This window comes from Panicum hallii, chromosome 1 (genome assembly GCF_002211085.1).
Source record: "Panicum hallii strain FIL2 chromosome 1, PHallii_v3.1, whole genome shotgun sequence".
NCBI classification, from domain to species: domain Eukaryota; kingdom Viridiplantae; phylum Streptophyta; class Magnoliopsida; order Poales; family Poaceae; genus Panicum; species Panicum hallii.
In genome coordinates, this window is record NC_038042.1 from 52,140,334 (window position 1) to 52,165,047 (window position 24,714).

At 48.0% G+C, this 24,714-nt stretch overlaps 1 protein-coding gene and 1 long non-coding RNA gene across 2 annotated transcripts; one reads left to right on the forward strand and one right to left on the reverse strand.

Annotated features, from left to right (window-relative positions):
• The first annotated feature begins 7,609 nt into the window (after positions 1-7,609).
• On the forward strand, positions 7,610-11,074 carry LOC112874293 (F-box protein PP2-A13-like). Its single transcript, XM_025937537.1, has 3 exons — positions 7,610-8,650; positions 8,812-8,930; positions 10,256-11,074. Exons 1-3 carry the CDS (start codon positions 8,303-8,305, stop codon positions 10,689-10,691), a joined length of 903 nt encoding a protein of 300 aa, XP_025793322.1. The 5' UTR covers positions 7,610-8,302; the 3' UTR covers positions 10,692-11,074.
• Positions 11,075-16,523: 5,449 nt separating this feature from the next.
• LOC112873096 lies at positions 16,524-17,731 on the reverse strand. Its single transcript, XR_003224742.1, has 3 exons — positions 16,951-17,731; positions 16,783-16,866; positions 16,524-16,695 (listed from the first exon to the last, which is right to left on the reverse strand). It is a non-coding gene; the product is annotated as an uncharacterized LOC112873096 (long non-coding RNA).
• Between the last annotated feature and the right edge of the window lie 6,983 nt (positions 17,732-24,714).

Sequence of the window (24,714 nt, forward strand, 5' to 3'; positions counted from 1 at the left end):
TGTTTAAAGCGCTTCCAACCATCGGGTTCCTTTTATCCTTCACCCAGGGAGGAAGAGGAATGAATGTTGAGCCCGTGACGGCTATTGAATCTCGGCGCTCATGTGATGAACAGGCCGCATCTCGCTCACGTTTTGCTGCTTGTCTTTACTGGCCCTCCTCCGTCCATGCGGAAAAGGGGCGTGACGCTGGCTTGGAAACATCCGCCGAGCCCGACTGTATCCTATACATTAAACAATGGCTAAATGAGGAAGATCTACGAAGCTATGGTAGGTAACCGGCTGCTAATCTGGTTTTCATCCTGAGGTAGCTAGTGAGAGTAGCCGCAGCACGGGAACGACGAACGAGCTGGTGGCGCACGTGGGTCGGGTCCGCCGGTGGGCGGGGCTGCCTCGCCAGTGCAGTGCCGTCTGCAGGCTGCAGCTGTGCAGCAGGAGGCCAAGCTCCAGCACCCCATCACTCCATCTATGGCGCCTGCATGTCCGCATCAATCGAGGCCTTTTTACTGGCCCGGTATGCTGCGACAGTACGGCGCAAAGCGGCCGTGGAAAGGTTGTGCCACCGGGTAGCCCCCCACAGTAATCATTGAGACGACGCCCGTTCCTTTTTAGGTTTTAGCGTAGCCTGGGGGCCAATCAACGCGCAGCGCCCAGGAAACCGAAAGGGCTCGTCGACCCCAGCGGCCCAGCCCCAAGGTCAGTCTCGACGGCGCCACCGCCACCCCAGACACCTCGTGAGCCATCAGCATCGCTCGTGGTGGCGCCTCCCTCCCTTCAGCTGTGCTGTAGCCGGAGACACGGAGACTGGCCCAGCCGGAGCGAAAAGGATCTCGCCTTCTTCGGCTGTTGCACGCATCCTGTAGGAGTGTGCAGTAGTGTAGACTACTAGACTGTCGGGTGCTGTGCTGTTGCTTCTCCCTTCAGGCCGGGGGTAGCTAATTTACGGACGCCCGTAAATAACCTCCGGCTCTGTCGATTTAATTTCCGACCGGCTATCCCTTCCCCTTTCGATTTCACGTGCAAACTATCTGTGACTCTATGTCACGTTTCGTTACAGCTCCCGCATTCATTACTTTTTTTTTCACCATCGTCCTGGCCCCTGACCAGTCACCCCACGATTCCAACCCCAAGCACACTTGCCCCGCTGGACATTGCCTGGTAGTCTAACATGGTTCAATAAAAAAATATCAAAGAATATATATAAAAAAATTTATAACGAAAAGTTTGTGAAAAATTCCACCAAGAATTTAGAGAAAATATTAAGAAAAAAATTTTGGAAGCAAAAAATGTTATAGACAAAATTTGGAAGCAAAATTTATGTAAAAAAACTTACTGAACAAAAATTGGGGAAAAAATAAAAAATCGGCATAAAAAACCAAAAAAATATAGAAGAAATTTAGTTACAATTAGAAAAAAATTCAAACACAAAATTCAAAAACAAAATTTCGAAACACATAAATTTTGGAACAAAGTTTCAAACAATAAAAAGTTATACATAAATTTTTGAACACACTGAAACAAAAAAATAGAGTAAAATATCAGAACCAGAAAATCCGAAACACAAGAATTTGAAGAAAAAATAAAAAAGGAGAATGGTCGAATGGGAATTAGGTTTCTGGGAGGATAGGGCGCAGACGTGGGCAGTGGGGGGCCTGTGCGCCGAGAGGATTCTGCGGCAAAAAAGAAAGAAAATGGAAGGACCGAGTTGGACAGGGGATGAGGGGAACTGTGCGCGCGCTGTCTAATCGACGGTAGAATTAGCATTGGGCTTCAGGCCCCGCTGCTGATCGATCGGAATTCGGCACGTACGGTACGGGACCCGTGACTACAGTCTGCCGGTACAAACTATCTATAAACGCGCCGCTGTGTACCTGTACCCGTGTGGTGAAACTGGAACCGTGCCTGGAGGTTCGTTTCACCGTGCACGGCGCCCCATGAATGGAGGAGGTCAAAATGGAAGTCCTGTCTGCCGTGGAACGCTGTCGGCACGAATATTTTTACGCGCGGGCTCCCGATGAGGCAACTTGACGCGTCCGACAAGACGAAGTGATATGATATCCAACTGATCTTTGTTCGAGTAGGGCCCATCGTACCCCGGCCCGAAAGCTTCCCCGTACGCGGAATTTCCCGAGCAGAGGAGAGGATTTCCATAACCCACCTGCGTGGCGGGCTGGGAGAGGCGGTGGGAGCCCAATATTCCGCTGCGGCCCAAAGTTCCAAACCTGCTAAACCAGTGGCCCAACAGCAACGTGCCATGGCCCAAAACCAGTTTTTCCTTTGTTTAAGACGCCTAAAACCAGTCTTCACCAGTTCACCGATCAAGTGTCATACTAATCATACAAGCGTGAGAATTTCTGAAAGCTGACCATTCCGGTTGATTGCTTTGATACGGTGGTGTTTACGGACACTAGAGCCACCGAACAACGGAAGAAACCAAGCGAACGGTGGTGATCTCCCTGTTTTGCAACTGCTCCTCCATCTGACTTCCATGTTCGGTTCCAGAACCCTCCGAGTTTCCTTTCATATTGAATAAACAAGGAAATCACGTGCCAACCAAATAATCACGCACCGCAAGACGGAGATGTCGCTGTACGCCACTTGCGCGTTTGGAACAAGGTAGAGGTCGACATGACATGGTCCCTGTGGCCTGCGTTTTCCGTTCTAGAAATAAGATACTACCAGAGCGTGAGGAACGTGCCTGGCTATTCTGTACGCTCGAAACATCTCGATGCCGCCAATCTGGGTCTCGACTGGCCGTGGTCCAAACCAATGGAAACCATCTTCGTCTAGATCGTTATCTAGCATGACATCTTGTTCTACTCCATGTACGCACACAAAAGCAGTGGCCGCACCTTCAACTCACCATGCATATTCATTGGCACAGGTCATGCTACCTTGTCCTTCCAAGTCATAGAATTGACTAAAACGGCCAGAACTTTCATAGGTGCCAGCTGTGCAGTGCGCATTGCCCTTCGCTCACCTGTCAGCGCCACCACAGCATTCACCCCATGAGATGAGCCTCGCGCTCGTCCGGCTGACCGTCCCCACGCACGGTGCCGTGGACGGAGAAACGGTGGGCCGCGCGGCCAGCCGGCCCGCCGCCGGCGGCCCTCCGGCCTGTCGAAGTCATGACCCGACGAGCAGCGAGCCACGCCGTTACTACGCGGACCCTAATAAACAATGGGGCATTTGCGGCCAACACATCGGCCCGACGTAGTCCACATGGATAAGAACGCTTAAAAAAAAGAAATCAAGGAAAAGATACGTTGCCGTACTAGTTTACGGAGCTGGGAGTCGTTACCATTCAGATACCGGAGCTGTGATTTGCTCGCCGATTTTCAAACCTGCATGTGTGATGGGAATGGCTAACTGCCTTGTCCTTGTGATGAGGAAGTAAATAGAGCATCAAATCTTCTTGATCCGCGGAGGATATATAGCCGTCCAACTACTTTAGTTAACCTTGTTAATCCATTTTTATAATTAATACTACTCCGTTGTTTTGATATTTCTACGTGCATAGATTTTGCTATGTATCTGAATATAGCGTATATCTAGAAGTATAGTAAAATCTATACATTTATAAATATCAAAATGAATTATAACGTGGAATGGAAGGAGCAGCTCTTCAGTATAAGTATAGTATAGTTAGCTGTACAGTGGCGCCTGAAAAGGTCATCATTTCTCATTGGGTTCACCGTTCACGAACTGCGAGTTCAGTGGCAGGCGCCTTGCCACGCTGCACGCCCTCTCTCCGCTCGTTGCAGGGTCTCACGCGTCCTGCAGATGACCTAATGAAGATCCTCTGCCAAACTTCCTAGAGCAGCTGTTGCATCGAGCTTTCGGTTTTGTTCGGCGCCGCCTGCGCCTCTGTGGCGAAGAAAGCAGCGCACAGTTCACGCACTGGGCATCCGCACGCAGAAGCTCTAGGCAGTGGCTTTGGAATGTGCCCCCAAAAGATCTGAACCTGCAAGAATAAGACGAAACGCTGCCATTGGCTACCGCTGTACACGCACTGTGGACAAACAAGGGCCCCGTTTAGATCGCTTCCAAATTCCAAATTTTTACACTCTCTCCATCACATCAATTTTGGGATACATGCATGGAGCAGTAAATGTATGTAAAAAAATAACTAATTGCACAGTTTAATTGTACATCACGAGACGAATCTTTTAAGCCTAGTTAGTCCATAATTAGATAAAATTTATCAAATACAAACGAAAGTACTACAGTATCAAAAAGTTCCAAATGTTATAAAAACTTGCAATCTAAACGCCCCCAAGGTGTGTGGTAGCGTGCATGCGAAGGGACACCTGTGGCTGTGGAGCGCGAGTTTGTTGGGCAACACTGGGCGGTGAGTGGCGGTGACCCGGTGGATGTCAGCAATCAATCAGAAGCGCTGACAACAGATCGACAGGCCGGGTGAATGATGCGATGGAGATCGACACCACCATCGCCGCCGCCTTCTTTTGTGGTCTAGCTAGTGGCTAATTTGCTCCTAGCGTTTACTGTAAGTGGGGAGCCGGCCAGATGTGATTATGTGCGATGCACACCCCCATCAAGCTCGCTTGTAAACCGTGTCCCACTCGTAGCATCCGTGTACGTAGGGTAATCTCTGGAAGCACAAGGGAACAACGCAGCGCAGAATTGATTCCGTCGATGACGACGCAGAGATACGGCGGCCTCGCCGTCGTAGGCGAGAAGATGGCGATCCCCCTGTCCGTCCCTCGCGAGGCAGCAGGCACGCGCACTCGTCGGCGTCACGAAGCGAAAGCTGTCCTGTACAGATCGACGTCTGAAAGCACCGATGCGTTTCGCGGCTCCAGACGTCCGGGAGACGACAAACGGCGCGCGCCTCGCGTCGGTGTCAAGCCGCCGGGCCGGGGGCTCCCCATGCCGGGCAGGAGCAGCGCCATGCTGTCCGCGAAGCAATCCGTGGACGAGCTCCCTCGGCTCCAGCCCCCACCGGCCGCCCCATGCATGCCCATCCCCCCCACGCGCTCGCCGCACCGTCGATGCAGCTAGCGGTCATGGGAAAGGATCGGGATTCGGAGTCGTCGTCGTCCTCGTCGAGGAGGACCACGGCCCACGGGGGCGGATGGATGGATCCACCGGAGCACACGTCGCTCGCGGCCGCTGCCAACCACGTTCCGGCGGTGGTGGAGCACAGGCTGGGGCGAGAGGACACAGCGCAGGGCGGAGTCCAGCCAGTCAGGAGCTCTGGCTATCCATCTATCGGGAGTGCCGCATCCATTGTTGTCTGCTCTCTCGCTGTCGCGCCCGGCGCGGGGCGCAACGGACGGTTCCTGTTGTTCCGTGGGGGCGGCGCGTACGTTGGCGTGCGAGTGGCGGCGTCTCCGGTGACAGGTGAACTCGTCTACAGTATCATACGGGTGGTGTGCAGTGCGTATGTCCCGGCGTTACTCGACCGTCACGAGTTTGGATTGTTCTTCCTCGGTTCTCGTCGACCTCTGAGATTTTACAGAGGACGAGCTAGCGAGGATGTGGACCTGGTCACCTAGCTAGTTGCTAGAACTCGCACGAGAGAGAAAACGTGCAAGCGACTGCCTGCACCATGAACGCCAGGGTGAGGAATTCGCGATCTTGTACCAAGGGATCCCGGCTTTTTTTTTTATGTTGAAGCTTTAGTATATAGGTACTGATATATTGACTGTACTGTAGGATAGGTCGGTAGCGTTCACACCCAACATACCTGCTGATCGGACGTCGATGCTTCAATGCTAATTAGAAAAATTAATATATATTAATTATAAAACTAATTGTATAAGCCTAGAATTTATTCATGAGATGAATCTACTAAGTCTAATTAATACATAATTAGCACATATTTACTGTAACATCATATGGACTAATTATAGACTAATTAGGTTTAATAGATACGTCTCGCGAATAAATCTAGAGGTTATAAAATTTATTTTGTTATTAATCTATATTTAATATTTCTAATTCACATCAAATATCCGATGTGACGGAACTTAAAAATAAATTCATAGAACCAAACACCCCCTGACCAAGTCCAGACGTGGCCAGCGTTTCACCAGGAAATCAGCATGTTGCTGGTCGTTCGATGTTACTGCTAAAAGCTACAATAGGGCAAGCGAAACAAACAAACGAACGCAGCTCCCTCTGAAAACATGTAGACTTGCCTCCGTTACTACGTACTGTACAAGGAACTCGCTATCAGTTCCACTGTTCCTGCTCCTGCAGGGGCTCGATTCTTTTCCACGTCTCGTCCCTGAACGTCGTTGAGACCTTTCACCTCCTACCACCAGAACAAACCTGTCGCTTTTGGTCCGCACCGTCGTGCAACACGCACCACGTAACCAGCAGGCTGAGAAGTGAGAACATGCGCCCCCGCGGAAAAAGGGGCTCGACGAAGCGACCTCCCGAAGCAATCTGGATTCTGGAAGTCGTTTCTGAACCCGAATTGGCGGCAGCAAACACGTTCCGACCAAACCATTGGCTGCTTCGTCCTGCACTACCGAGGGCGGCTAGTTTATTCTAGCCAATCCCAACGTTTTCCTTACCAATCTGTCACGCTGATCCTCCGTTTTTATATCGTTGGGTGGTTACTTTCAGTTTTAGCGCCCCGGCCGGTAAGCTTGCGCGTCAGCTTAACATCGAACTCTACAGTAAACCATTTCAATAATATCTCTTTCATTACCCGGGAGGGTTACCATTTCATGGTTATGGATGTAAGTTTTGATCTCTTTGGTCCTCGTGTAAACCCAAAATTCATCTAATCGAACTAATCTAGATTTTTTTAAAATAAAGAGTGATTCACAAATAGATATTAGATACTCACTTGCATTCCTATTTGTGAGGAACACGATATCTTTCTTTTGAAGAACAGGGTTCAAATTCGAAGGCCACATCATTTGGAGATTAAGAACGAAATCACAATTGATCTAAGGCTCGTCTAGATCCACTCACAATGTGAAAAGCTGGCTAAGTTTGCATTGTTAAAAAGCTAGATCGAAACTCGGTATGTTTGGATTGGCTAGACGAAGTGAGCGTAACTTAGCTACTTAGTTGAAATTTATGAAACCAAGTTCGGATTCCCAACTCAGCAAGTATTTTTCTATACCTATTCTATAAATTAACGATCCATGCCTTTAGTTGTAGCTGACATGCTTATCGAAAATAAGGCGTGTGCAATGATTTTATCAATTTCAAGATTGCTGAGTTAGACCCATGGAATTACTCGTAGAAACAGATACTAACTGGACCAAACTTGACATATTTAGATCAGGCAGAGGTTTTAAAAATTGGATTTCACAACCTGGATACATTGAAAATACTCTAAATGTGGGCTTGGGTTTAATCCGGTGTCCTGGTAAAAGCATTTTAGCTATCCTTTATGCGCATTAAAGTACAAAATTTATTACTGTAGATTTTTGTAAAAAAACAATGTGTCGGAATTATCCATACGTGATCCTGCCAGATCACCTCACAGGCAAACATACTCGTGCACATGAACGCACAATTATCCAACATTATCCGCTGCTACTGTATCCAGCATCCTTAACCAAGTAATTGCGATGAGTAGTATTTTATACGGTTAGTTAGGTGTCCGCTACCTACCGTATGGTCTGTATCTACGCCAGCAGCAGACACCGGAGAGCAAGGAGAAGAAAGAAAGGACCGAGTCGTCTTTCTCCTTTAAAAGGCACTCTGAAAAATCTCCGTGCCTCCTCCCAACGCGTCCCCGTTCCATTTCAAGAAAAGATCATGGTAGGAAGCAATACAATTCTCAATTAGAGGTCTAGCTTTTGAGCATCCGAGTTCTCGAATTGAGGGCAAACTGCTGGCACTCGGAGCATTTGGGGATCGGTTTTGCACGCTTTGAGGCGGACAGGGGGGGGCAGGATTTTTGAGCTCTTGATCGAATCGGCGGTGCTTCGGGTTCAATTCGGGAACCATCCAGCTCCCTGCGCATGAGAGCTTCTCGCCTCGTGCAGCCGCGCCCACCTGCATAGAAGGCGAATTGGCGGTTTATTTGCTACAGTTGTTCGGTTCTTATCTTGAAGGGCGGTGCAAATCTGAGGTTTCTTCTTCTCCCTATTGGGAAGGTTTGGTAGCCGAATTCGCAAGGAAGGCTGCAGTTATCTGCGCGAGAAGGCTCCCTCGCACCGCACGGATTGGGGTTGGCGCCGTCCCGGCAGTGAACTGCCCTGGGACTTCCTCGAAGCTTCGATCGTGTGCCTCAGAAGAGTGATCCTGAAGAAAAACTCGGCCTTTCTCATCCCCACTTGGATCCTTCTCCAAGGCGGCGATTGGGTCGTGGATGGGGGCGGGGTCGAGCATCCTGGGCGCGGACGGGGAGTGGGGGGAGACGTCCCTCGGCGACATGCCGGAGAGCTGCGTGGCGGCGGTGCTGCTCTACCTCGACCCGCCGGAGATCTGCCAGGTCGCCCGCCTCAACCGCGCCTTCCGCGGCGCGGCCTCCGCGGACTGCGTCTGGGCCGTCAAGCTCCCCGCCAACTACCGCTACCTTGCGGCCCTAGCCGCGGCCGCAGATGACGAGGGCCGTGGCGAGGGAGACGGCAATGGCAAGCGGTTCTCCCTAGCGGCGACCAAGAAGGAGATTTACGCGCGCCTGTGCCGACCCACCCTCTTTGACGCTGGCAGAAAGGTAGCTCATTTGATCTTTCTTATTTGGAGGTATTATGCTTGTTTGTTAGGACTATCTTCTATCATATTCTTATGAGGGGACTGGATGCGGTTCTGTTCTTGGCCTTCTGTTTGCTTCAATTATTTGTTTTGCTTAAAAGGCATTCATGCTGTTGATTGCAGGAATTTTGGATTCTGAAGAACAAGGGAGGTCTTTGCATCAGTGTATCATCGAAGGCAATGACTATTACCGGTATTGATGATCGGAGGTACTGGAGCCACCTCGCCACAGAGGAATCAAGGTACCCTCTTTTTCTTAATGAATGCTATTTTGTATATCTTTACTTTAATGAGTGAATCCCATTACAATTGTCATTTCTGCAACCACTTCCAATTCTAAATCTAATTCAGGTTTTGTAACACTATTGTTAGAAATCTGTCATACTCTTCTTACTCACTTGATTTTTATTTTAAGTTTCACTGTGCAGTGTGCACGGATTGTGACATTAACCCAGAAAATGCTCACACACGTAATGGTGATATGTTTATTATTTACTCTTGTCTGATCGTAAAATATGATTCCCTTTTGGTGAAGTTACCAAGTTTCTGGTATACCTGGCTGACAAAAAGACCCTTATTCCCAATTCGTCCCTCCATTTCACTATGTTCGTCCATGGCCTTGGGAGATACATTTCTCGACTCCCCTGCCATCAGGCTAAGCAGAGAAAATGCAGAGTTAACCTTATGTTTACCAAATGTTGCAAATTCTGTTAGTCGATTGAATAGTTTTTCTTGGGACTGGCTTCTTATGACCAGTTTTTGTAGTTTTTGCGAGGGTGCAAAACTTTTAATTGGTCAAAGTCATTCTTCAGCCAGTAGTATGTGACTATGAAAATAGTCTAAAAGTCTTAAGCAAGTGGATAGTTCATTTGATCATTTGAGTTCATATTATTGTCATGCAATTCCTTCTATATTCAACAACAACAACAACAACAAATCCCTAAGTGTTTTCGAAGAACAAACAGTTGTTTGCACCAACTTGTTAACATGGGTTTGGATTTGTGCAATTTCCATTTTTATAGAGCATATAGGAAAGGAACTCACAATTGTATGATTTAGCCTTTAGGTCACTTGAGATAATATAAAGAACCCATTCATTATGGTTCATGACCCTGAACTCAGGATGTGTCAAATCAAATAATTTCAGTGGCATATAAAGCTGTTTGTGCTTTCCTCTTTTTAAATTTGTAGCAACTCTTATCGCTGCCTCATTCTTTCCATTGATCTCTTCTGTCAACTAAATCTTTCTAGCTGACCTGCCCACTAAATATATATTTTGTGAGAGTGCCTGTGTTGGAGAGGACTACCGAGTACTCCAGTAGAGATACTGTGTTGTCTCTTGCATGTGATGGCTTTAGCAACGTGAGGTTTCCAATATGGAGAACCTTTCTTCCATGTGATTGCTGCTGCATTTCTTATCAACTTCTCGATATATATAGGAAAGTGAAACACTTGGCAACCGCACACAAGTTCTTTTTTCGGATCATTTTTATTACAAACTTTACCTGCCTTTTGCTGATTTCTAGCGAATGTTGGATTGATGAGTTGTTTCTCTATGGTACTGCAGATTCCATAGTGTTGCCTACCTTCAGCAAATTTGGTGGCTTGAGGTGGATGGGGAGCTTGAGTTCTGCTTTCCTGCTGGCTCCTACAGCCTTTTTTTCCATCTTCACCTGGGCCGACCTTATAGGCGCATGGGTCGTCGGCTTTGTGCAACAGAGCACGTCCACGGATGGGATGTGACGCCTACACGGTTCCAGCTCTCAACCTCTGATGAGCAACAGGCGACATCCGAGTATTACCTGCATCTACACGAACAGGGAGGCTGGAAGCTTTACCATGTCGGTGATTTTGTCGTATCAAACTCTGATGAGCCCACGAAACTCAAGTTCTCGATGATGCAGATTGATTGCACCCATATGAAAGGCGGCTTGTGCGTTGATTCAGTGTTTATATATCCTAAAGGCTACAAACCTGAAAAGGCGAACATAGTCTGCATGTAGCTCAGCGGAGTTCGCCTTATACCTCCAGCAAGATGAAACAAGAGGCAATTCAAATGTGAATGGCTAGACTTTTACCTGGCCATTCTTACCTGAAAGCCCATTGTACATTCTTTCTCTCTTTTTTTCCTCCTCCATTCTGAGAGTTTTACATGAATGAAAGGTCTTTCCTGTATTCTTTGTAGTGTTAGTGAAACAGGTGGAGAGTAGGGGAGTTTAGAAACAGGTCAAATGAAGTGAGACTCGAGTCATTGAGTGCACAGTATTAGTTCAAAAGAGGCGGTAGGTGCCATCTGCATCTCTAATTTTTATCACTAAAATGATGTCTGGCGAGCTGGGTTGATCATCGATGTCTTCAGATGCTAAAAGTTGATTTTGTGCAGACACAGCTTGTGCTCGGCTTCTGCTCAGTTTCTTCTGTTCGAGCAAATGATGTATTCGATATGTTACAAGGCCACTCGTGCAGTCTGTACATAGGCTACTGAATGCATAACGGCGCCTTGCGTTCTTTCAGAATTCATCCTGACCTTATTTGGTCTCGTAGAAGTTTTGCGTACTTGCAGTGATTGGTGCCGATCAGTGCCTATACCATTCCTCATCTGACCATCTGGAGCCTGGAGGCACCACAGGCCTGGAAGCATGGATGGATTAGCAGGTGAGCGTTTGAGCAGATCTGGAATCCGAAGTCCGCGCTCACCCGCTCACCCATCATTCCTGCAGACCGCAGCAGATCAACGCAGGAGATAGGCCGGCGATGGGGAGAGGATAAGATTCTGGGCCTCCGGGCCAAAGAGCCTCGAGGACAGCCCGGTTAGTGCACTAGCGTAGCCTGTGCGTCGTTTTCACGCATCGTGTGCATTCCTAGAGCGGGCTGCATGAAGAGTCATCTTGCTCGAGTACTTGGTTGCCGCCGATCCTATCTACCTTCCGGAAGTTTTTTTTTTTACTTACGAATCGCACGGACACGTGGTACTTCTTATTGGCTGGTTGAGAGCAACAACAGAGAAAAGACGCAAATAATACAAGTAGCGCGCGTGACCGCTTGTAGCTGCGTCGCACAGGAAGCGGCCCAGCGCGAAGCTTGACTACGTGCGCGCATGCAGGAGGCCGGAGGCCCAGCTGGCCCAGCAGGAATTGACACGCATGCGGCTGATCGTCGGCAGGAGAGGAGCGTGACGAGGCTGGGCTTGGCAGGAGCCTGACATGCGTTGCATGCGAATAAATCCGTGTAAACCAATATTTGAAAAACAAATTACAGCTCACAAATTGAAAAAACAAACTACAGCTCACAAATTGATTATCAGAATTAAAATTTGATTTCATCTTTAAGTTGGCTACAGTGAGATTTTCAAAACTGAATCACATTTAACTAGATTTGAATAAATTTTCTTCGCACAATTTTTTTGTTCTAGAACAATTGTTTCAAAATATTTTTTAAGAACATTTGTTTTAAATATTTATCTTATTCTCAGAATAATTTATATTTTTGATAGAACATTTGCATTTGTCTTTTGGTACAAATTTTCTTGGATCATTGTTCTACAATATTTTTAATTTTGATGGTAGAATACTTGTTCCACCTTCACAATCAAATTGTTGCGACTAGAAAATAATTTTTAAATATATTTAAGTGTGATTTTAATTTGAAGATTTCGTTATAAGAAATATAGTGATATCTTGAGAATTTTACTCGGAGTGTGTGAACTATTTTTTGGATTTAGATGGTGCGCTACTATTATCTCGTTACGTGGGCTGTGGCCCCTAAACATACAGCAGCAGGCAGCAGACACTCCGTCTTCTTATTATGTGGGCCCTCTTTTCTGCATGTTGCGATCTTGTTATGTGGGCCGTGGACCCTGAACAGGCAGCAGGCAGCGGGGTCTCCGTCTTCTGCGACGGGTCTGCACGAAGTCACGCGGGTGACCTCCGATAGCGCGCGTAAGAGTAGGTGCAGTCAGCTGGCTATAACTTTTATTTTATTATATTTATGTTGAGGTGGAGGAGAGAAAAAAGAAGAGAGAAGGAGCTGGCTGTAGGATAGTAGCCAGCTCATAACTGGCTATAGCACAAATTCCCAAACTGAGGTGAGAGAATAAGAGTATGCAAGTGGGTCTAATATTAATTACATAACACTCTTTTAGCCAACATAATAGCTAATCTATTATATTTGTTGACTACAATATTAATAGATGACATAGCAAATTTCTGTAGTCGGCAGCGGGCTAAACTATTTTTCTTGCCCTAAAGACGCCATGCGCTGCTGCAGGGGGACCAGCCAGAGTATTGGCGCGTGTCGCACATGGGTTGGCCCGTCAGATGTCAAGTTCAAAGCGGCTTCTGGATATGGAGCTTGAAATATTTTTTCTCTCTCGAACTGTGAATTATTTTCTGAATCTATTTTAACCACCATGTCACCATGTGTTGTTGAGAATTAATCCGACACAATATGATCCGATACGATATATTTATATTTCTTAAAAATAACATTCTAAATAGACTAGTTCGAAATTTTTAATGTATTAATTCAACATTTACTGCTTATTCAAAATGTTGAATTAGCTTTTATACGTTATTGAATCAAGGTTTTAGAATACGTTGAATGTATATGTGAGCGTGTTACCGTAAAAATTGGACGGTGAATCTTACGGAACATGACACACTAAAGTCCAGGAGCTCTCCAGTGTAATCAGTAAGATAACAGGGAACACATTGGCTGCGATTCCTAAGAGTTCCAAAAAACGCATCAACCGGAATGTCCGATACATATATCCATTCGTCGGCTATAAAGCTGATGTCATAATGAGATAAGATTAAGAATAAAATTTTTATAACTAAATCTATACGTTTAATTAAACTAAACTTATCATCACCATTAATCGGATCGGACTTAACCGAGACAGCACAGCAGGACGACAAATCGAACGTAATTAATTGATGCATCTAATTATATCAAAATTTATACTTATCATTAAGTCCAAAATTGATCAAGAAAAGCCGATTGATGCTACCAAGCTATTGTAATCGTGTAATCATTGTTGGCAAAGAAATCCAACTAGTAGGACTTGACCTAACATTATTCAAGGATCGGACTTAACCGAAATAGCTTGAAATAATGAAATTAGGTAAACGAAGGTAAGTTTACTCGCAACGACGTCGAGGACTAGAGATAGCTCGACAGTTTTAGTGAGAATCAATAAAGAAATCGGCTATAACTGCTGCATGAAAGGGTTAGGTGAAGTCGATAGATCAAACAATGCAGCCGTACAAGAATTTGATAGAATTCGATAACTTGGTAGATTGAACTAGATGAAACCACAACGATGCGCCGGTAATTAAAGCCTTGATAATCTGATAAAAAAGGACTTACCAACAAGGCAAAGATCGAACAGATGCAGTCCTACTTGCTGAAGAATTCGTTGAGAAAGGTACTCTATTCTTACTCCTAGGGTTTTGACAAAGTATCAAGAAAAAATGTATTGATTGATAATTATTCGTACAAGTCTTAATTTTCTCTATTTATACCCTGAAACTACAGAACTCCTGATTGATTACGATCTGTTACAAACTTGAGTTAAAAAGAAAAACTATTATATTTATAAGACTTCTTAGAAGGAAACAGACTCCCTTGGGATCTTCTGCTGACGTCACCATCCAATCCGATTCGAACTCTTTTCTACGATCTCCTTGACCGAATTTGCGTCGCTATTGACCGGCATTGCACCATTTTTGACCGAAGTATTCAAACGGCCTTATTTTGGTATTCTATCAGCTTCTTTCCCTTCCATAAATATTTTTGGAAAATTTTGACGTCAACAAAGTGTCACTGTTGCCATCTAAAATATGAAATCCTCATTTTAACTTGTCATGAAAAACCTGAAAACCTGCTTCAATAAAGTCTATTAAGTTGTATAGCAGAGTGACATACTAATTACTTCGGTAAATTTTAACAATAAAACCAAGAAGCAAGATGGAACTCAATTAGCAGTAATCTGAGAGTTCTGTCTACCTGTGTATTTCTCCCTTGAACCTGTTGTAGAGTTTTTTTTATTTCAGGTAGCTAAGTGGAGTTATGTTCTTGGTGTTTCGTGTATGAAGCCTTTTGGCTGGCTAGGCTTTCATTTTGTACTCATGTTCTTTTTCCTTGGCGGACCGGCACTAGCCAAATTTATGGCCGTGCCCCGCTACGTCTACTTGCTACTCAAGATTTCAGGCAAGACAGGCGTACTCACGCTCCATGGCGACCTGAAGAAGTCGTACGACTGCGACCAGGAGGCGATCGAGTACGCCACAACTTCACGCGTGCTGGAGCCATCTGCAGAAGTACTTGCGGCTGCGCTGAAGCTGACCAACACGGAGATGGAGATCTCCAACCAGCTGCCTAGCCAGTCGAGGGTTAAACGCAATCCAGCAACGTCGGCATCAAGACCATCCAGCTGCAAGAGGGCGACCCGTCCAAGACTGTCTTGATCGGGGGCGGCTTAGGCGACAAATAGGAAAGCGCGCTCATCGGCTTCCTTAGGGCTAACTGGGACATATTCGTGTGGAAACCAGCGGATATGCCAAGAGTGCCCAAGAAGTTGATTGAGCATTGCCTAAAAGTTGACCCTAAAGCCACCTCGAAAAAGCAACAACTACGACGCTTCGCTCCCGACAAGAGGGAGGCCATCAAGAAAGAGCTAGCAAAACTACTCGCGACTGGTTTTATTAAAGAAGTTTACCACCCCGAGTGGCTAGCTAATTCTGTACTTGTATTGAAAAAGAATAATAATGAATGGAGGATGTGTGTGGACTATACTGATCTCAATAAACACTGCCCGAAGGACCCCTTCAAGCTCCGATGCATCGACCAAGTCATCGACTCTACGGCTGGCTGCATCCTGCTCTCCTTTCTCGACTGCTACTCGGGCTATCATCAGATAGCTCTCAAGGAGGAAGACCATATCAAAATACCATCCACTAGCTTGAGGGACCTGCTAAATCATGGTGGGACAGCCATTGTGACTCCCACTAGGACCCCGCGCACATCACTTGGGATGAGTTCGCCAGAGCCTTTTGTGAGCAACACGTGCCCCGAAAGGTACTCATCCAGAAGGCCCAAGAATTCCGTACCATAACTCTGGGTACGATGAGAGTGGAGGAGTATGAATGCTACTTCGCCAAGATGATGAGGTACGCCGCTGACGACACCATCACCAAGGAGAAGAAACAGTTCTGGTTTCTCCGGAGACTACACCATGGCATTTGACAGATTGTGATAGGATGCGACTACCCATTAGTCCGCAGGTTAGTCAACCGTGCCATAGCGGTGGAAAGAGAGAGAATAAGTTGGGAGGATCGCCAGCGTGACAAGAAGAGGAAGACCAGGTAGCAAACTCACGACAGGAGCTCCCAGAGGTCATGAAATGCACCATCCCTTCCACCCAGGAATTGCTTCCGTTCTGACTTCAGCCAGCCGAATGGGGACTTCAGGGGAGGAAACGACCAATACTTAGGTAACAGAACTAGGGATGGCAACGGGTCGGGTTCGGGTCGGGTAGAGCAAATACCCGCCCGCGAGCGTACCCGCGGCCACAGCTCATACCCGCCCGCGAGCGTACCCGCGGGTAAAATCTCGTACCCATGCCCGAACCCGTCGGGTTTCGGGCGGGTTTCGGGTACCCGTCGGGTTTTTCAAAAACAGCGATATACAGTTAAATACAACAGCATAACCACTGACCAACTAACAAAACTCTAATGCAACAGCATTCCAACAGCAATACTAAGTAGAACCGCATTGAATAACATGAAAATATGAATATGAAAGTCAATTGATCAAGTAAAACCACAAATTTCAGTTGATACAACAAGAAATTACAATCATACACGCATTATTGAGTACAATTCCAACCACAAATTACAGTTCATACAACCAGCAGCATAGCAGCAGGCAGCAGCTAGCACATATAAAGAACCACCAGCAGTTAGGCCTACCAACAATCCAGTAGGCAGCAGCAAGCAGCAAGTAGGCCTAGCAATATGAGAAAACACCTCATATGAGAAAACAACATGAAAATATGATGGTAGAATCACTTGACAGCATGAGGAAACACCTCACCTAATCACTTGACATGAAAAAGCAGCATGGATTGTGTTGCAATCTTCCTATATTTCAATCAATGATGGTAGAATCAGGATCATCCTAATAACAATGATAATGTTAAGAGTTGGTTCAATAAACAAACAAAAATAATATAAATGCTAATGAGTTTAACTTTAATATTACCATTTCCTCCTCTTCATCCTCCAAACAAGTCATTAGTGCATTCATGAAACCAGATTGATCACCTAACATATCAGCACGAGACCAAGCTTGCATGCACATCAACCCTTCAACTGTTTTAGGAGCAAGTCTACTTCGATGCGGGCTAATTACCCTTCCACCAGTACTAAACACAGATTCTGATGCCACTGTCGTAACAGGAATTGCCATTATATCTCGAGCAATTCTTCTAAGAGTTGGATACTTAATTCCTGCATACTGCCACCAGCTAATGATGTCAAGTTCTTGAGTTCTAGGCAATGTTGGCTCCTCCAAATACAAATCCAACTCAGTGCGCAAATAAGTTGAGGATTCTTCGGGTTTTTCTGACAAGAACTTATCAAATATACCAAACATAAGATCATCTCCTTCATTTAGGGCAACGTTTCTATTAGCTGCACCTAGAGCATCAGTTGTTGCCATACCCTCCATAAAATCTTGGTATTCCAATACCAATTCATACAATAAACTTTTAACTCTAGACACTTCAATATCTGTAGCTTCTTCCCCATAAATAGTTCTATAAAATGCTTTCATGAATATCAATTTATACCTAGGATCTAAAACAGTGGCTATCTCCATAAGGCCATGCACATCTGTCCAATACTTTGTAAATTTATCTTTCATCAAGGCTGACATCTCTTCTACCTTTGGGATACCACTAGTTTTCCATTTCTCAATAGCTAAATAGATACCACATATTTTGGGGAAAAAAAGATTTGCTGTCACATAATTGGAACCTGACAATAACTCTATTGCATCAAAAAACATTTTCAGCCTACCACATAGCTCCCTAGCAAATATCCAATCATCCTCCGTTGGCTTAAAAGGAGCACAGAGTTTTTCTTTACTTGCTAGGCGATCAAAAACTGATTGATACTCTAATGCAGTGCTAAGCATAATATAAGTAGAATTCCATCTAGTTTTACAATCTAGAGCTATCCTTCTATCATATTTAACATTCATTTGGGCTGCTGTGCGCTCAAAACGCTCATGTCTTTTGGGAGTGGCACACCAAAATCCAACACTATCACGCACCCTTTCAATGCCCTCATCCATCACAGCCATTCCATCTTTGACAATAAGATTTATAATATGTGCCGCACAACGCATATGTAACAGTTTACCATGTAACATGAGAGAGGAAAGAGGTAGCTTATCTTGCATAGTATTCATCAAAGTATCGTTGCTGCTGCAGTTATCAAGAGTAACTGTCGAGATCTTCTTTTGAATTTGCCAATCTTGTAGGACTTCATAAAGTACATCACTTATGACTTCACCGGTATGTGGAGCGGGCACATATATAAACCTACAAACAGCAATACAGCATGCATCAACATAGGATAGTATGATTTTCAGCTAATAGGATAGTATAAAAATAGAAAATACATCATTTACCTCAAAAGAAAAGATTTCAACTTCCAATCATTATCAATAAAATGCACTGTAACTGACATATATCCCTTCTTTTGATGATTTGCTGTCCACATATCAGTTGTTACAGCAATTCGAGATTGACATTGTTGGAAGAAATTCAGCATAGAACGCCTTTGCACCTCGTACATATCCAATATGTCTTTTTTAATAGTGTTCCTAGACATTACTTTAAAAAGAGGTTGCATTGCTGCACAAAACCTCCTAAAACCAGCATGATCAACCATAGAAAGTGGATACTCATGAAGACATATCATTAGTGCGAGTTCTTTCCTAGCAACTTGCTTATCAAAGACATACTTGTCCAGTAATACTGCCCCATTCTTATCTTTACCCAACTTCAAGGTTGATTGCTTTAAACCTTTCCTAACTTGTCTCGATTGACAACTTGCAATGTGATTACGCAAGTGAGTCGTGCCTGCTCTACCATCCCCAGCTAATGTTTTTTTACACCATTTGCACTCAGCTCTAGTTCTGCCATTAACAGTTACTTGTTCAAAATCTAGCCAAACATCAGATTTGAGCTTCCTTTTCTTCACAAAAGGAACATCATCTTCATCATCTATAACCACACGATCTATACCTTGTTCTGGTTGTGCTGCCGCAGGTTGAGCTTCAGCACTTGACGATGGCGTACCACTCGGAGTAGTAGTAGGGATAACACTTAATGTTGGGGTTGTAGCGCTGCTGGCGCCAATGCTTGAGGATGGAGTACCGCCAGCAGCACGAGGAGGACGAGGAGCTCGCGAGCCAGATCCACTTGTTGATGCCATAGATGAGGATGACCGAAGATGTTGAGCAGATGTGTTTAAAGTGCCAGCCTTCTCTGGACCAAATTTATGTTCCTACAAGACCATCCGACTAATGTTACATGATGTTTGAAACTTAAGGTAATTAGCTCTATGTAATAATCTGACCCAAGTTTCAACCTAGTACATGCAGTACTTGCTACAGATTAACAAAACATATTAGCTATAACATATGAAAAGGAAAGGAAGCTGTAGCATCTCTTCTTATACTCAAATTTTAGCGTTGGAGATACTGCAAAACTAATTTCAGATCACAGCCATAACAAGCAGCACTACACTACAACACTTACTAGCAATTATTGTTTTCAAAAGATAACCCCATTCCCTTAATACCTGTAATGTTGTCCCAATTCCCATCTTATCTAAATATGAACATCTGAAATCATGAATTAGGCTTAACAAGCAGCAGTGCTGCAGCATGGCTAATACAACTTAGCAGTGCTATAGTGGTTAGCAACAAATTAGTCAAATAAACATTCGATTTCCACAACGCACATTCACTGGTAGAGCACAACATGTACTGATTTCTGAAGAAAACGATCAAAAATTACCTCAGTCTAATTGAAGACGGCGTCAGAAGCGCGAGGTGGAGGCAGAAGGCGTCACAGCCTCAGCTTCGGCGTGGCAGGATGCTCCTAGGGTCGCTGCAGAAGGCGTCACGGGCTCAGCTCCGGCATTGACGTGCAGTAGCGCGTCAAGGAAGACGTGGTGGCTCCGATCAACGCGGTTCGCGGTGGCCTCAGGCGTGTGGTGGCGGCCGCGGACGTGAGCGTGAGGAGGCCGGCCGTGGGCGTGACGACGGAAGGCAAGACCGCGAGGAGGGGGCGCGTCTGGCGGTGGCCCTTGGGCGCGTAGTGCCGGCCGCGTCGTGCTGCAAGGAGGCCGGATGCGGTCGCGAGGACGGGCGGCGTGGCTGGCAGCGGGCGCGAGGACGGGTGGCGCAGCTGGCCACGGCCGTTGGGCGCGAGGACATGCGGCACGGGAGGCGGCGGCCCGGGCGGCGGGCGGCGGCCGGGGCAGGAGGCGGCGGCCTGGGCGGCGGGCGGCGGCCTGGGCGGCGGGCGGGCAGGAGGCGGGCGGTGGCCTGGGAGGCGGCGGTGGCCTGGGCGGCGGGCGGCGGCCTGGGCGGCGGGCGGCGGCCGGGGCAGGAGGCGGCGGCCTGGGCGGCGTGCGGCGGCCGGGGCAGGAGGCGGCGGCCTGGGCTGGGTGCCTGGGTGGCTGGTGGCGGCTGGTGAGATGGTCTGGTAGTGGTAGTGGTGTGGGTCGTGGGTGGTCAGGTACTCAGGTGGAGTGGTGGTGTGAGACAGTGAGAGCTAGGGTTTTTAGTTTAGTGGGCTGGGCCAAATTTAGATATGGGCCGAATTCGGTTACCCGACGGGTTACCCGCGGGCGGGAATTAAGACCCGCGCCCGACCCGATTTTTTCACGGGTCGGGTTCGGGTAAGACCCACGGGTCAAAATACGTACCCAGACCCGTGCCCGTCGGGTCGGGTACCCGCGGGTAACCCGAACCCGCGGGTTAAATTGCCATCCCTAAACAGAACCTTTGGAGGACAGACCCAGGGAAGAGGAAGCTCCAACCACCAGCAGCCAGCGCCAAAGACCCCGACTCCGGCTACCCTGTTCATTTGCTTCACTTGCAACAAGCCGGGCCGCAAGTCCTACGAGTGCCCCGACCGGAGGACCCCCACTACAGCCAGGACTCCTATTTCAGCAAGCAGGCCAGCTCAGACACCGGGCACCGCCGACCGTATCCGACTCACCCACCTGCCTGGAAAGGCGACCAAGGCTGCACCCAACGATACAATTGGTAAGTACCTTTCAAAATCTCCAAGCTTTGGTTTTGGTTGACTCCTAAGCTATGTGTCCTTTCGAGCCCTAAGTTGTCTTTAATCTCGGGGATGAGATTCTTGTTGGGGGGGGGGGAGTCTGTAACATCCCGAGTTTTTTCGGAATGTTATAAATGTGCAAAATTTTGAATTTTCAAAAACTTTTTGTGTATGTGCTTTTAGCTAGTTCCAAATGTAAGTTTGGGTTCTCTTTATCTCGAAATCTCGGTAATTCAACTCAACATTTTTAATTAAGGACCATTAAAATGTTCGTGTGAAATAATTTAGAGTTTTTCGAATCTGTTTTAAGCTTGTCAATTCGAATTTAGTTTGGTTGGTTTGAAAATTTTGTGGAATTTAATTTGAATTGATCCATTCAAATTAAATTCAAATGCTAAACTCAAACCTTCATCCCAGTTGGCCATTTCGGCCCAATAGAGGCAGCCCAACCCAGGCCATCTTCTCCTTCCCCACCAGCACAGCCCGCACGGCCCATGTGGCCCGCTCATCCCGGCTTGCCTCGTGCGCCCCGTTCCGGCCTGCTTAGCCAGCCCACGTCGCGGCCCAGCACAGCTCGCTGCCCCGCCGCCCACACGCCGCGCGACCCTTCGCCTTCCCCGTGTTGCCGCTGCCACCCTGACCCCACACGTCAGACGCGCCTCCCCTTTCCTCCTCGCTGCTTTACCACCAACAACCACCGTCCGCGTGCCCACGCCTCTGCCCGCTCACATCACCACTCCGCCCCGCCCCGCACAGCCCTGGCTCCGCGACAAAGGAGCGCAACCACCTGCGCGCCCCTTTCCACCTCGCCTTGATCGCTCGCGGCCCAGGAAATCCTAACCCCGCTCCCGTAGTCACCGGATACGTGCCGTGTGGCCGTGGCACGGAAGCCAAACATCGCCGCCGTCCGGGCCGCCGTAAGCCCTAGCGCCGCATCTATAAGAACCCCGGCTGCCATGACCCAAAACCCTAGAGCCGCCTGGGGTTTTCCGCACCTCCAACCACCGCCACCTCTTCACCCGGGAAAGAGAGGGAGAAGGAGAAGGAGGAGGAGAAGTTGAGAAGCCGAGGAGCAGGAGCGCGAGAAGGAGGAGGCCGCCGCCGCCGCTGTTGTCGCTATCCAGGGAAGCTTCACCGAGCCTACGCCCGAACGTCCACACCGTCGTAGCTGCGCGTCCTGCACAGCCCCAACTCGCCTGCGTCGACTCACCACCACACCGAGACCCTCGCCTGCGAGCCCAGCTGCTGAGCACCGCCACCTCTCCCGTCCATCCTCCCACTGCCGACGTGCTACGACCGTCGATGAGCCCTCCCTTAGCCAACCTAGGACCACCGGTCCCGTTTTCTTGCAGGGGCCGCACCGACGCCGCAGTAACCCCGCGAGCCATCCCGTCGATGCCGACATCCCACCTCGCAGGAATCGGCACGCCGCTGCAGGCCTGGAACAGATAACCCCCCGCCCTCGCGCGCGCATGTGCTGCCCTGCCCCGGCCGAAAGGCCTTATCTTTCACCAAGCCGAGCTTAACCCCCGCCCTTGCCGCCCGCCGCCGGCTTGCCTCATGCCGCCGTGCCGCGTCGCGGGTCCGGAATGCTAGCGCCACGGACACACACGGACCCGGAATGCTGGGAGCCCGCACTTGGACAGGATCGCTACCGGATCTAGCTGCGCGCGCCTCTCGCCTTGCCTGCACCGCCGTCGTCCTGCCGCCGCCACGCCTCGACCCTGCCACATCCTTGCCGTGCGCGGTGACCATGCACCGACGCCACGGCGTCGCACGCGTCGCGGCCAGGCCCTTTCTGGCATTTCCTCGAACACGCCCTAGCGCACGCCACACACACCCGGTCACACGCACATAGAACGCACGGCCCGAGCCGCACCAGATCTGGTCGCCACACCAGATCTGATGGGAGATCGACAAGGGGGCCCCGCTCGTCGGGGGAGTGTGGGCGCTGCCCACTAGGCCCGCTCTGTCAGAGAGAGAGGGGGAGGAAATGGACCGTGGACCGGCCTACCACGCCTAGCCAGCCCGTGAGCCTGAGGCGGCCTGCTAAGCCGCAGGCCGAGCCGACTTGTTTGAGCCAAGCCAGGCCGAGTTGGGCCTCGAGCCAGCCCAACTGCTTTCGGCCCAAAATCCGGAGCCGAGCCCCTTTTCCTTTTATTTTACTTGGCTTGATCGAGTGCCCACCTGTCAGCCTCAGGGTGAGGCTGACCCGTGGGTCCCACTGACCCGCTGACCACGTTGACCGTTGACCGGTCAACGCTGACGTCATCAGGGCGCACTGCTGATGTCAGCAGGTACTGACCCCATTGGTGATGTCATGCTGATGTTAGCATGCCACGTGGCACGCTCTAGTACTGCCACATGTCACTGCTACATGTTTTTCTTTTCCAAAATTCTTTTATTAATTTCAAAAATAGGATTTTTCTTAGAAAATTCATATTAAATCAACCGGACCTCCAAAAATTATGAAACCAATTTTATAATTCTTTTAAAATCATGAACTACCCGTTAGATAGTTTTTGTGGTGATTTGGGTCTTATTTGGTAAATTTTGTGCACTTTTGTATTTTGATCCTTACCCTTGCTTGTATTTACGAATTGGACCCAACTACGAGGAGTTGACCGACAACCAGGACCACCCGGAGGCTCAGGAGGACTTCGAAGAACCGCCAGGTTCACGGCCATCTACGATCTAATTACCTATTAGGCATTGCTTGCAAGATATGCTACCGCTAAATGATGTATTATTATGAGATCAATCTGCATAGCCTATTTACTTACATGTACTCCTTGCAATCCTATCACACTTGATTATTATATGAAATGCCTTGCTATGCTTTGCATGTGTATGTGTGGGAATGGATGGATAGTCTTGGCGTGAGTGGAGATACACTTTCCAGGAGTTGGTGAATAGAGCTTTTAGCCGGGAGCTGGCGAACTTAACTCGATAGTGGATCGAGGGCTTGGAGTGTGTATCTTGGCACACTCTACGGAGTACCTGTGGCGGGTATAACTTGTTGGTTACTTGGTTGAGGTGTTGGGGCACCCGTAAGGGGTGCAGTTGCTGACCATTGCGGTGGAGACGCATATGATAAAGATGCCCGCTTCGATAATTGAGGACTGGGTGAGAGTAGGTATGATTAGTGGGACTATGTTAAGCGTACACACCACTTACCCATTATGAGGGTGGGCTCAGTCCGGGGCTAGCAAGTGCGGTACCAAGCCGGTAGGAGGATCGAGTATCGGTGCAGGGGAAGGAGGTGCTGACCTCATGTTCCCCGAGACACAAGGGAGGCTTCACAGTCCCGGGGCGACCTCTTGCGGGAGGATGCACCCAAGATCCGGGAAAGCCGGATGGTGCTGTGGCTCCCAGTCCTGTTTTAGTAGACTAGTGTTTCATCGCTCAGTCGGTTGATCTCCGGCTGGCGTCAATTTGAGTGGGTCCGGGTGTACAACCCCCGCAGGGTGAAAACTATATGTATAGCCGCGTCCTCGGTCATGGACAACCCTACTCTTCTATTGCTCTTCTTAGTTAGTGATACTCAAGATTTCTACCTCCCTCTAGAGATGACTTCCTGCCTAGGGCAGTTGAGATGTGAGGGGAGGGAGCCCTCGCATCGACTTGGTGGTTTTGGAAGGTGGGTGTTGGACCGG

What these genes read in the sequence shown, in the direction of transcription:
- LOC112874293 (XM_025937537.1), top strand. Translation starts at nt 8,303, where the DNA reads ATGGGGGCGGGGTCGAGCATCCTGGGCGCGGACGGGGAGTGGGGGGAG. An exon ending in TCTTTGACGCTGGCAGAAAG is followed by an intron (nt 8,651 to 8,811) that starts GTAGCTCATTTG and finishes TGTTGATTGCAG; the next exon opens with GAATTTTGGATTCTGAAGAA. An exon ending in CTCGCCACAGAGGAATCAAG is followed by an intron (nt 8,931 to 10,255) that starts GTACCCTCTTTT and finishes ATGGTACTGCAG; the next exon opens with ATTCCATAGTGTTGCCTACC.